The following is a 14,407-nucleotide window of genomic DNA, read 5'->3' on the forward strand; positions in this document are numbered from 1 at the left end:
AAATCTCTTGGGAATGAGTTTGTATTAACTGTGCAAGACCACCAGCTAGAACAGAGTTGCATGAACAGTGTTTCATGTCCATCACCTGATTCGAGAATATGTCCAAGGGCTTTCTCTACATTCCGTTACAGTTAATCTAATCTGATTTGATCTAATCTAATTTAATCCATTTTCGGTGTGATACTTTGAGTGACTGTGTCCACCACAGCAACAACAGATGCCACACAGGGACTGAGAGGAGAGGTGGTCTGAACCATTCAGAACCCAACAGTATGCAACAAACGATGGAAAAAACAGACAGCACAAGTGCCTTATTTGCTGTAAAATAAGACGAATGGGTATAGTGGAGAATGATAAGGGCATCATGATGTAGGTTGCAAAAATGACAAATAATATGTTCTGAGATATAAACAGAGAATTAAGAGCAACACATACAAAATTCTGGAGGAACTCAGTAGGTAAGGCAGTGTCTATGGAGAAGTATATATAAACAGACAATGTTCCTCCAGCAGTTTGTGTGTGTTGCTCTGGATTTCTAGTATCTGCAGAATTGCTTGAGTTTAAGAATATCAAGAGCTTTCTTTGAACATCATGGACCTGTTGCAGTAGTCAGCCAGGTATCTGCCAATACTTGCTGTTCACTTACCTATTTCACTGTACTGTAGGTTAGCAAAGTCCAAGGGTATCCAGTCCAGGCATTAGTAATTTCAATGGATCACTTTGCCACATTGGCTTCCTACACAGCTAATATTATATCCTTTTGCTGAAATGTCACATCTTATAATTATCTCTGTAACTGGAGTATGAATACATTGCATTACATACCTCCAAAAAAACCAACTATAACATTAAACTCGGAGTTGTGGTGAACTACATATACCTGTCTGGACTGCTCCTGTGGCTCCTCCCACAGACCCCTGCTGACTGCTCCTGTGGCTCCTCCCACAGACCCCTGTATAAAGGCGATTGAGGCCTATTGTCCAGCCTCATTCCCCAGGATGTAGTGTTGTTCATTCTTCCAGTCAATAAAAGCCGATACCTCGCTTCCTACGTCTCAGAGTGAGTTATTGATGGTGCATCAGGAGTGAAAAAGTTACCCCTCAGATTCCTACAAAATCTTTCCCTTCTCACCTTTAACCTATGCCCTCTATTACTTGATTTCCCAGTGCTGGAAAAAAAATAATGCATTCTCCTTATCTATGTCTCAACTTAATCAAGTTAATAACAGATCAGCTATTACAGATAAAGCTGTAGAACCATGTGCTACATTACTTGACAGCATGATTTCGAGTCTCCACAATTTTCTACTTTGGTTGCTTTCTCTTGCTCTTTGTGCCTCTCCATTTATACTGTCCATTCAGGTTTATATAAAGGGCTTTCCTTCTTTTCCATTGTCCCCTTTGAAGTCACAAAGACATTTTTGACTTTCTGTGTCTATTGCTCACAAATCTATCAAAACTATTCTCAGTGTCTTATCATATTACAGCTATACTCTATCGGCTTCACATTTCTCTCAAGATATTTGGAGCTCTTGAATAGTCTCCGTGTTCAATGTAATGTTTATTTATGTATCCAGTGCTTGATGCAGACCATTCAGTAATTCTGTTAACAGCAAAACATTGTAAACTCTGAGTGAGATCTTTAGCAAAAGTTATGACATCCTGCCGTGGTATTGTCTGCACCACGCTCAATTGAAATGAGCTCATTAAACCATCTCTTCCTACATGTTTCCACATCTGCTGTAGATTTCTTTAGCAGCACAGCCATGGTCCTGAAATAGCTCTATCGTATCATTCAAAGAAATTATGAATTCTTCCTCTGAATTGCTTATTATCAAAGATAGTGACTAATCCTATTGCTCTGAGAATCCTAAATAACTGTTTATTTAATCCTCTAAATTCAGACAGCTCTTAATGAACAATCTTTCCCAATCTGTGGTTGGGAAAGTGCTGGAGTCCATTATTAAGGAAGAGGTTTCAGGGTACCTGGAGACAAATGAAACAATAAGTCAAAAGTTAGCTTGGTTTCTGTGAAGGAAACTCTTGCCTAACAAATCTTTTAGAGTTCTTTGAGGAAGTAACAAGCAGGGTGGACAAAGGAAAGGCAGTGGATTTTCTTATATTTTACTTAGATTTATTTGACTTTCAGAAGGCATTTGATAAGGTGCCTTTTGTGAGGTTGCTTAATAGGTAAAATCCTGTGGTGTTACTGGAAATATATTGGCATGGATAGAGGAATGGCTGAATGGCAGGAGGTTGCGAGTAGGAATAAAAGAGGCCTTTTCTGGTTGGCTGCCCCTAGTGGTGTTCCTCAGGGGTCAGCATTGGGACCGCTATTTTTCACGTTGTTTGTCAATGATTTGGATAATGGAATTGATGGCTTTGTGGCAAAGTTTGTGGATGATATGAAGGTAGATGGAGGGGTAGGTAGTGCTGAGGAAGCAATGCGATTGCAGCAGGACTTAGACAAATTGAAAGAATGGGCAAAAAAGTGGCAGATGGAATACAGTGTTGGGAAATGTATGATAATACATTTTGGTAAAAAGAACAACAGTGTGGACTATTATCTAAATGGGGAAAAGGTTCAAACATCAGAGTTGCAGAGGGACTTAGGAATCCTCGTTCAAGACTCCCAGAAGGTTAATTCACAAGTTGAGTCTGTGGTAAAGAAGGCAAATGCAATGTTGGCATTTATATCACGGGGAATAGAATACAAAAACAAGGAAATAATGCTGAAACTTTATAAGACACTACTCAGGCCACACTTGAAGTTTTGTCAATAGTTTTGGGCCCCTTATCTCAGAAAGGATGTGTTGTCATTGGAGAGAGTCCAGAGGAGGTTAGATCATAGAACATAGAACATAGAACATAGAAATCTACAGCATATTATAGGCCCTTTGGCCCACAATTTTGTGCTGATCATGTAACCTACTCTAAAAAACTGCTGAGAATTTCCCTAGTTTTTTCCCCTCTATTTTTCTAAGCTCCATGTACCTATCTAAGAAGCTCTTAAAAGACCCTATTGTATTCGCTTCCACCATCACCACTGGCAGTGCATTCCACGCACCCACAACTCTCTGTGTGAAAACTTACCCCTGACATACCCTTGGTACCTATTTCCAAGCACTTTAAAACTATGCCCCCTCATGTTAGCAATTTCAGCCCTGGGAAAAATCCTCTGGCTACCCACACGATCAATGCCCCTCATCATCTTATACACCTTGATCAGGTCACCTCTTATCCTCTGTCGCTCCAAGGAGAAAAGGCCAAGTACACTCAACCTGTTCTCATAAGGCACTCCCTCCAATACAGGCAACATCCTTGTAAACTAGGATTCATGAGGATGATTCCAGGAAAGAAGGGGTTAACATATGAGGAGCGTTTGGCAGCTTTAGGCCTGTACTCACTGGAATTTAGAAAACTGTGGGGGATCTCATTGAAACCTACTGAATGTTGAAAGGACTAAATGAGGTGGATGTGGAGGGGATGTTTCCTCTGGTGGGGGTATCCAGAATTAGAGGGAACAGCCTCAAAATTGAGGCATGATCTTTTAGAACAGAGTTAAGGAGGAATTTTTTTAGCCAAAGAGTGGTGAATCTGTGGAATGCTCTGCCACATACTGTGGTGGAGGCCAAGTCTGTGGGTGTATTTAAAGCAAAATTTTTCCTGATTGGTCGGGGCATCAAGGGATATGGTAAGAGGGCAGGTGTATGGAGTTGAATGGGATCCAGGATCAGCCATGATGAAATGGCAGAGCAGACTCAATGGGCTGAATGGCCTAAATTCGTTCCTATATCTTATGGTCTATTCTTCCACTATGGGACATCCTACCTAAGATCCTTGGATAAGGAATTTCTGACCATTCGTAACATCTCTCCTTGTCTAATCTGTCCATTCTCATCAGGATTTTATGTTTTAATCAGGTTTGTTATTCTTCTGAACTCTAGCATCGAGAAGGCGAAAACATAACTAATGGGGAAATCTTTGCTGAAGCAGGGCATCTTGTAGTTCACATTTAGAATTGTTTCTGCAGCTTTAAGCTTTAAATGTTTCACTCACAAGATTTAATAGTGCTGGAGGACAATAGACCATGATGACCAATGGGTCAAACAATATGCATGAGTTTACATGGTCAAGAAATACAAAGTGGAAAAACAAAGATGGAGAATGATTGAGGCAAATTCTTGTGAAAAATTCAATGTATGTAATAGAAAAAGAAATAAAAAGCAGTGAGCAATTGAGTTAGGCAGAGAGGAAAAAAAAATACACTAAGTGGCCACTTTATTAGGTATACCGGTACACCTATTTGTTAATGCAAATATCTAACCAGCCAATTATGTGACAGCAACTAAGTGCATAAAGCATGCAGGCATGGTTAGGAGGTTTAATTGTTGTTCAGACCAGATATCATAATGAGGAAGAAATGTGGTCTAACTGACTTTGACCTTGGAACGATTGTTGGTGCTGTACGGCGCAGTTCATGTATCTCAGAAACTGCTGATCTGCGACTTTCATTGACAACAATCTCAGAGAATGGTGTGCAAACCAAAAATATTGAGTGAGCGGTAGTTCTGTCGGTTAAAATGCTTTGATGATGAGAGAGGTCAGAGGAGAATGGTCAGACTGGTTCAAGCTGACAGGAAGGTACCAATAACTCAAGTAACCTTGTGTTATAACAGTGGTGTGCAGAAGAGCATCTCTGAATGCACCACACATCAAACTGTGAAGTGGATGGGTTACAGCAGCAGAAGACTAGTAACATATACACTGCTGTACCTAATAAAGTGGCCACTGAGTGTAAATTTAATATGTTTTAAATCTCAAGCAACTAAATGATAGAATGAGTCTCCCCAATTATAGTTGATTATTTTTGGGTTAAAAAATATTAGTCTTTATTAAGGCTCTGGAAGGTACTGCCAGTGTTAATTACCATATTCATTAAGTACTAGACCTAACTCTCTATAGTGAGTTTAATGTAAAACTAATATACAAATGCAGGAATTTCATGAAAATGTCATGGATGTTAATTATGAAATGTTGTTTTCACAAAGGTAATTTGTTACAAATTGTATTTCATAAATGATTTCTTCCTCGCAATGTTATTGGTACAATTTGTTCAATAAATATTTGGCTGGCTCAAGCCTGACCTGACCACATTTGACAGTAACTACATGACTGCATCTTGCATCTCCATGGCTCCCCAGGGTACTGCCTGCCTGCCATGATGACTGCCTCTGTTGATCAGCAAGGTTGAATGGGCCATGATCAGTGATTGAGCCACAACCACAGAAAATGAAGAGGTGCCCACAGGCACAATGAACAAGGACTTTGAAAATAGATGGACAAAAATTAAATAATTAAAAGCGTAAGACAAATAATAATGAACACTGTATATTTATGTAGATTTCAATGATTTGCATTTCTTGGTCAGCAAACACTAATTCATTATTGCCACATCTTCTGAAAGGACCTACAACTTAAGCAACAAACAATGTGCTGGAGTAACTCAGCATGTCGAGCAGCACCTGTGGGAGGAATGGAGTTGTTGGCATTTTTGATTAAAACCCTGCATCAAATCTAACCATGATATGATCTGCAGTGTTGATAATTCTTTTCTTCCTATAGATACTACATGAGGTCTCTCAGGAGAGTATTTATTACTCCATATTCCAGCATCTGCTCTCGCTTGTGTCTCTAACTTTAACTTAATATTACAGCTACAAATTTGGCAGATTTTAAATCTCCTGTTTTAATTTATTCTTTCCGTTTATTACCAATACCCCTAGTTAATAAGAATTCACTTGTAGAATACTTGGGTTGGTCTTTAAATCCCTTATCTCTACATACTTATCCTTTTTAACACATAAATCTATACCATATTCTTCACTCTGACATTGGATTCCTATTATTCCAGAAGTAAAGTTGTTTTCAACACAGAAAATCCTCATAGAGGGATCAGAAGTGGAGAGGGTGAGCAGTTTCAAGTTCCTGGGTGTCAAGATCTTTGAGGATCTAACCTGGTCCCAACATATCGATGCAGTTATAAAGAAGGCAAGATAGTGGCTATACTTCATCAGGAGTTTGAAGAGATTTGGTATGTCAACAAATACACTCAGAAACTTCTATAGATGTACTGTGGTGAACATTCTGACAGGCTGCCTCACTGTCTGATATGGGGAGCTACTGCACAGGACTGAAAGCTGCAGAGGATTGTAAATTTAGTTGGCTCCATCTTGGGTACTAGCCTACAAATTACCCAGGATATCTTCAAGGAAAGGCAGCATTCATGATTAAGGATCTCCAGCACCCAGGGCATACCCTTTTCTCCCTATTGCTATTGGGTAGGAGGTACAGAAGCCTGAAGACACACACTCAGTGATTCAGGAACAGCTTCTTCCCCTTTGCCATCCAATTCCTAAATGGATATTGAACCCTTGAACACTACCTCACTTTTAAAATATATAGTATTTCTATTTTTTGCACAACTTTTGATCTATTCATTATATGTATATTGTAATTGACTGATTTATTTATTATTATTTTTCCTTTTTTTCCCTTCTGTATTATGTATCTCATTGTACTGCTGCTGCTAAGGTAACAAATCTCACATCACATTTTGCTGATCATAAACCTGATTCTGATTCTGAAAAACTTCTGCTCCATTATGCTTGTACTGACTCTTTGTTTGAAGATTCTTGCTTTGAAGAGCATGCTTTATTGGAATAAATTGAGTGAACTTGGTCTTTTCCCCTTGGAGCGACAGAGGATGGAGAGGTGACATGATAGAGGTGTATAAGACGATGAGAGACGTTGATCGTGTGGATAGCCAGAGGCTTTTTCCCGGGGCTGAAATGGCTAACATGAGGGGGCATAGTTTTAAGGTGCTTGGAACTAGGTGTAAGGGAGATGTCAGAGGTAGGTTTTTCCCACAGAGAGTGGAGCGTGCGTGGAATGCACTGCTAGCATCGATGGTGGAGGCAGATACAGTAGGGTCTTCTAAGAGACTCTTAGATAGGTACAATATAAAATGGAGGGCTATGCAGTAGGGTAAATCTAGGCAGTTTCTAGTGTAGGTGAAATGGTCAGCACATCAGTGTGGGCCAAAGGGCCTGTAATGTGCTGTAGATTTGTATGTTCTATAAAACTAATTTTTCTTCTCAGATTTTTGCTATAGCTAAGTATCTTCTCAAGCTGAAGTATTTATCTGATATACCTTATACCTTGTATCCAATATAGATTCTGTAATTTGTCTCACCCTGTGGTTGGGCCAAGTTTTAACAATTCCATTTGCAAAGTAATCCTTCCAAACCTTTCTCTCATTACTGTGTGAGTTTCAAATTAATTAGCCTTCTCAGGTTTCCTCACTGCTGTTGCTTTCCGTGCCTGGTATCACCGGATGAATTTATATCTTAAATGGCTTTGAAGTCTTTTCTATAATGAGGTGCCCAAAATTGCATTCAGGAACTGGAGAATTACATGAGTAACTTTAATGTATTGTAACTATGGACTGGAAATGGTAGTGAAGTTTCATAATTGTTAATGGTTACTTATTTTTTTATATATCTTGTAAATCTAAGTTGCAGACTATGAATGGAAAACTAATGGTGTTTAGCCAAGCCAGTATATGATTCCCTGCTCCCCTCACCTAGTCTTTGATAAGTCGAGGAGTAGTTCAAATGTAGTGCAGAGAATTCTGAATGAGAAACAAATACGAGAGTTTTAGTTGAATTTTTTACTTAGTGACAGTGTATCCTTTCCTTACCGGCTGCTCCTGCATTATGAATTTACTGTGAAACAATCATGCGCCTTAGATACTGGAATGCATAGGTTGCCATGGTAGCGCAGTGGTTGGTGTGGCACTGTTACAGCATGGGGCAATCCGCAGTCTGGAGTTCAATTCAGGCTCCGCCTGTAAGGAGTTTACAAACTCTCGCTGTGACTGTATTGGTTTCCAATAGGTGCTCCGGTTTCCTCCCACAGTCCAAAGATGAAACAGGCAGACGGTGAATTGGTCATTGTAAATTGTCCTGTGAGAAGGTTAGCATTAAATAGGTGGGTTGCTGTACAGTGTGGCTCATTGGGCCAGAAGGGGCTGTTCTGCACTGTATCTCTAAATAATAAAAACATCTTGACCTTCGATTCAATCCCCTGCTCATTATTCTATTTGCTTCCAGGACAGCAATAGGAGAGCAGATTTCTAAATGTTACCTAAATTCAGCATAATTTTAAAAAAAGGCTTCATTTACAATAATATTCCTTAAAATATTCCTACTTTTGGGGAGGTTCTTAAGATGATATACATTTATTCCCAAAGTTTACCTCTCTATGCTTGATAATAATATATAATGTTCCCACACAGAAGAAAATTATAAAAAAAACCAGTGGGTTTCTAAATTTCAAACCAGGTAATGTGGTCAGGAAATTAAGTTCCATGGTATTTGCTCTTTTGGGGAGATACAGGTTCATTACAATTCCAAATTGGTATCATGCAGTGCAACGTCTTCACGCTGCCTGTACTGGACATAACTGGAACAATTTAATTATACATTGTGATCCCCTGCTTATTTTGTTTGTCATGCATATTTACTCCATTCAGTTTTTAGAAACAGAAAACTCATTCGCCAGTTACCATGTCATTACTACGTCATATGGCTTATACTTAAGTGCCTCTAATCAGGTATGCCACTTAATTGTAGCAAACCACTGCAGAATACCCACAATTACGGTACAGGCAACCCCTGGGTTACGGCTGCGTGAATTGCGGGAATTTGCCCTTACAGAATTCACAAGTTACTGCCCAAAACTTTTGAGGTAACGAATAGACTTTGAATTTAGGAATTCATGTGAGGAAAATAAATTTTTAAACATAAAATGCAAATATTGTCACTTTTTTATTTTTAGTACTCGAACAGTGGGGGATAAGGTCTGAATATGATGTCACACCATTTCAGTATGAGGACAATGTCTCAGAACACAGGACTACTATGCTCTTCACCTGTGAGGCATTTACTCTGATGCACTGCAGTGAGGGCAGCAGCAGAAGCCATTGGCAACTGCTTAAAATATTCCTCTGTCCCTTTGTCTATTTTCACTAAACCATCTTGCTTTAACCCACTGAATTCCTTTGATACTACCCTTCTCCCATGAATCACAATCCCAAAGTATCATCCCTTCCAAACTTCCTAAACCCTATCTTTCTCCCCGGGCTTTGCATATCCGAGTAAATGCCTCACAGCAGACTTCTGTTCACAGGTCCTCAGACTGGGGAGGATGTGGCAGAGGAGGATCTCGCCTGTGATTGCCAGCCAACCAACATTGTGATGCCATATCCAATCTAATTGGCCCACAGTATTAGGTGACTAAAAATAAAAACTGAGAAAATGTGCTGTTTCCTCTGCATGAGCCTCACCTGTTCCTCAAGTCTAGTGTTGGCCTCAGGTGTTAAGTAAAGGCAGTGGGTTACTTTGCCAATATTTATAAACTGGCTTTGTAGAAGAGAAAAACATCCAGTAGGAATGCAGCCCCAATTACAAAATGGGATTCAATGGGATGAAGGTGTTTACCATATAGAAAATCATGGGATTCAATGGGATAAGGGGGTTCACATTACAGAAAATCATGGGATTCAGTGGGATGAAGGGGTTCACATTACAGAAAATCATGGGATTCAGTGGGATGAAGGTGTTTACCATACAGAAAATCATGGGATTCAATGGGATAAGGGGGTTCACATTACAGAAAATCATGGGATTCAGTGGGATGAAGGGGTTCACATTACAGAAATCTTGAAATAGTTTTCTTCGAATAAGCACTTGTATAACACAGGGGTTGCCTGTATTCTCTGGGCAAGTGGGGATCAGCACTAAGTACTAACCCACTAACTGGTATTTTAACCAAGCACAGTTACTTACTTGAGTGTGCTGAGCTCTGTTAGGGATGGTTGGGTGGCCTTGAGATAGCTCTCTCGTCGTGCAGCAATCTTTGGAGACGGTTTGGGGCTGGTGTCTGACTCCCCACTATCGTCATCCCCCATTGCTTTAATGTAACTGCCACTGCGCATTCGCCGGCAGGGAATTTCATCTTCCTTGCCTTGTGGTGAAAAGCCACTCCATTCATCTTGAGGAACCTAGTTAAATACCATTCAGAAATTAGACATGTTGCTTCTTGAGACAGTCAGATAAAGATTCGAAAATATTGAGCAATAAGAACTGTAAGTCATGTTATAAATCATTTTGATCACATGATATTTCACGTTTGGTGGAATCAGAGATTCAGGAAAGAATGTACACCTTGACTTAACTGACATTACAATTTAAAACATAAGATTATTGTATATTGATGATCAGTGTTCAGTATATTGCTGACAAAATTTAATTAAGCAATTAACTAAATCTGGCAATAAACACTTGCAGCATCCAGGATTTAACGACCATAATGCCCTGGTTTCCAGGTGGGTTTTGACTTTTAACTCCACCTGGAGGCAGAGTTTGAAGTTGCTCATTCCTGGCACTTACCCAAAGGCACTTGCTGAAACTTTGGCACATTTGAACTGGGCTGTGAATAGCAAAGCCCAGCCATTTGAATTAAAAACTGCTGCAACAAGTATAAAGTAACTTAGCATGCTTTAAAATTAATACTTCTTTATTTGATTTGAATAATTGAAATATATGCAGCACACAGAAAATGCTGGAGGAACTCAGCAGGCCAGGCAGCATCTGTGGGGAAAAGTACAGCCGACACTTTGAGATTAAACCCTTCGGCAGGACTGGAGAAATAAAAGTGAGGAGTAGATTTGAAAGGTGGGGCGAGAGGAGAGAGAAACACCAGGTGGTAGGTGAAACTTGGAGGGGAAGGAATGATGTAAAGAGCTGGGAAGTTCATTGGTGAAAGAGCCAAGGCATAAGGCCCTAACTCTAGCCAACATAGCTCTCTGGGTCACTGAGAAAAGAAAGTCTCCAAAACATGACGAACACAAGGAAATCTGCAGATGCTGGAAATTCAAGCACCACACACAAAATGCTGGTGGAACACAGCAGGCCAGGCAGCATCTATAGGAAGAAGCACTGTCAACGTTTCGGGCCGAGACCCTTCATCAGGACTAACTGAAAGAAAAGATAGTAAGAGATTTGGAAGTAGGAGGGGGAGGGGGAAATCCGAAATGATAGGAGAAGACCGGAGGGGGTGGGGTGAAGCTAAAAGCTGGAAAGTTGATTGGCAAAAGGGATAAAGAGCTGGAGAAGGGAAAGGATCATGGAACGGGAGACCTAGGGAGAAAGAAAGGGGGAGGGGAGCACCAGAGGGAGATGGAGAACAGGCAGAGTGATGGGCAGAGAGAGAAAAAAAAGGGGGAGGGGAAAATAAATCAATCAGGGATGGCGTAAGAAGGGGAGGAGTGGCATTAACGGAAGTTAGGGAAGTCAATGTTCATGCCATCAGGTTGGAGGCTACCCAGATGGTATAAAAGGTGTTGTTCCTCCAACCTGAGTGTGGTTTCATCTTGACAGTAGAGGAGGCCATGTATAGACATATCAGAATGGGAATGGGATGTGGAATTAAAATGTGTGGCCACTGGGAGATCCTGCTTTCTCTGGCGGACAGAGCATAGGTGTTCAGCGAAACGGTCTCCCAGTCTGCATCGGGTCTCACCAATATATAAAAGGTCACACCAGGAGCACCGGACGCAGTATACCACGCCAGTTGACTCACAGGTGAAGTGTCGCCTCACTTGGAAGGACTGTCTGGGGCCCTGAATGGTGGTGAGGGAAGACGTGTAAGGGCAAGTGTAGCACTTGTTCAGCTTACAAGGATGTGCCAGGAGAGAGATCGGTGGGAAGGGATGGGGGGGGGCACGAATGGACAAGGGAGTTGCGTAGGGTGTGAACCCTGTGGAAAATAAAAAGGGTGGGAGGGAAAGATGTGCTTGGTAGTGGGATCCCGTTGGAGGTGGCGGAAGATACGGAGAATTGTACATTGGACCCGGAGGCTGGTGGGGTGGTAGGTGAGGGCAAGGGGAACCCTATCCTGAGTGGGGTGGTGGGCGGATGGGGTGAGGGCAGATATGCAGGAAATGGGAGAGATGCGTTTGAGAGCAGAGTTGATGGTGGAAGAAGGGAAACCCTTTTGTTTAAAAAAGGAAGACATCTCCTTCGTCCTGGAATGCAAAACCTCATCTTGACAGCAGATGCAGCAGAGATGGAGGAATTGTGAGAAGGGGATAGCATTTTTGCAAGAGACAGGGTGGGAAGAGGAATAGTCCAGGTAGCTGTGAGAGTCTGTAGGCTTATAGTAGATATCAGTAGATAAGCCGTCTCCAGAGATGGAGACAAAAAGATAAAGAGAGTGGAGGGAGGTGTTGGAAATGGACCAGGTAAATTTGAGGGCAGGGTGAAAGTTGGAGGCAAAGTTAATGAAGTCAACGAGCTCAGCATGCGTGCAGGAGGCAGCGCCAATGCAGTTGTCAATGTAGCGAACCATGACAAGGTGGTGGTCCACTTCGAGGAGGAGTTCCTACAGCATATATGTTTTGGTGCCTCCAAGTATTTTGTTATTTTAATATTCAAAATGGTGTTTTTAATGATTTTTTGATCATAAGACCATACAATATAGGAAAATAATTAGGTCATTCAGCCTATCAAGTCTGCTCCACCTTTCAATCATGGCTGTTATTTTCAACGACATCTCCTGCATTCTCCCTATGACTGTTAATCCCCTATCAATCAAGAACCTCCTCCAAGAGGACCACTTTCTTGACTCAATGACCTGGAGAACTATGTTTGCTGAAGCTAGGCCTTTATGCTTTGGCTCTTGGTAGGGTCACCATGCCAAACAGGTCAAAGGGTAGAGGACAGACTTAAGAGTGGTCCACCGGTCCTCCAGGTTTGAGGTTCAACTCAGGGCTAATGACCCTAACAGGTAAAACAAAATTGTTATAGAAACAGTAATGAAGAATTCTTCTACATGTAAGTGCAATGGTAATTCCTGAGTTTCCATTTGGGACTTGCATGACTGACAATAGTGAAAATGAAGAGGAAGCTACTGACATGGTGAAGGAAGCCCTGAAAACTGCCAGAGATGGAGGATCATCATTGCTGCCCGAAATGCCAGTGATGTAACAGACAGTAAGTAAGTAGTCAAGAACCTATCAATGTCAGCCTTCAATACAACCAGTGATTTGGCCTCCACAACCCTCCATGCCAATGGATTCTATAGATTATTGACCCCATGCTTGAAGAAATTTTTTCTTATCACAATTCTAAACTAATGTCCCTTTATTGTGAGGCTGTGTCCTCAGATGCTAGAATTTCCTATTAATGGAAACATCCTCTCAACAACCACTCTATTCAGATCTTTCAGAATCTGGTAAGTTTCTATGAGATCACTTATCCTTCTGAACCCCAGCGAGTACAGGCCCAGAGCCATCAAACAGTCTTTCATTCCAGGATCATTCTTCAGGACCTCTCCTGGACCCTCTCCAGGGCCAGCACATTCTTCTTTAGATAAGGGGTCCAAAATTGCTTACAAAATTACAAATATAGTCTGACCAATGCCTTATAAAGCCTTAACAATATATACTTGTCGTTTCAAAGTGAATGTCAATAATACAGTTGCCTCTGTAAGTTAAACTTACATGTTTCTGAATTTTAGGGACTTTCACAATACCTCACAATCCTTGATAAGTTTGCCAGCTGTCAAAATATTTGGGCCATTTGATGGATGGGACTTATTCCAGTTGACCATGGTCACAAAGTTGTGGCATAAGGCTTTGCAACAAGAGCTTACAATGAAGGCAACATTGGGAGATGTGTAGAAGGGCAGTACAAAGATTGTTTGCATCTCAGCACTGTGTGAGGATGGCTTAATACTGACAGCAGGTTCCAGTTTATTAACACAAGAGATTCTGCAGATGCTGGAAATTCAGAACAAAGCATACAAAATGCTGGAGGAACTCAGCAGGTCAGGCAGCATCTACAGAAATGAATAAACAGTTAATGTTTCAGGCCAAGACACTTTATCAGGACTAAAAAGGAAGGTGGATGTAGCTAGGTGATGAAAGTAGGGGTAGGGGGAAGGACTACAGGCTAGAAGATGATAGGTGAAGCCAGGTGGGTGAGGGAGAGGGGTGAATTAAGAAAGGTAAAGGACTGGATAAGAAGAAATCTGAAGGGAGAGGAGATTGGAACATGGGAGAAAGAGAAGTAGAAAGAGTACCAGGGAGGTGATGGGCAGCCAGTTTCACTGTGTAAAAATGCTTTCTTTCATGTCACTTTTGGTGCTTTTGCCAATCACCTCAATTCTGTGCACCCTGTACATTAATCCCTCTGGCAATATGAATAACTTTTCTCTCTCTACTCCGTCCTTCATAACGTTAAACATCTTTATGATTTCCTCACAATCTTTTCCATCAGCTT

The 14,407-nt window shown here is 41.1% G+C and overlaps 1 protein-coding gene across 7 annotated transcripts in view; it reads right to left on the minus strand.

Moving 5' to 3' along the window:
* The window catches only part of dlgap1a (discs, large (Drosophila) homolog-associated protein 1a), an 811,451-nt gene that overhangs the window by 190,272 nt on the left and 606,772 nt on the right, over positions 1 to 14,407 (minus strand). For all 7 annotated transcript variants that reach the window (XM_073043846.1, XM_073043853.1, XM_073043819.1 and 4 more), the window contains one exon: positions 9,911 to 10,125. In XM_073043846.1, coding sequence (XP_072899947.1) covers positions 9,911 to 10,125 — 215 coding nt within the window. The remainder of the gene's footprint in view (positions 1 to 9,910; positions 10,126 to 14,407) is intronic.

Source organism: Hemitrygon akajei, chromosome 1 (assembly GCF_048418815.1).
Source record: "Hemitrygon akajei chromosome 1, sHemAka1.3, whole genome shotgun sequence".
Classification (NCBI taxonomy): Eukaryota; Metazoa; Chordata; class Chondrichthyes; order Myliobatiformes; family Dasyatidae; genus Hemitrygon; species Hemitrygon akajei.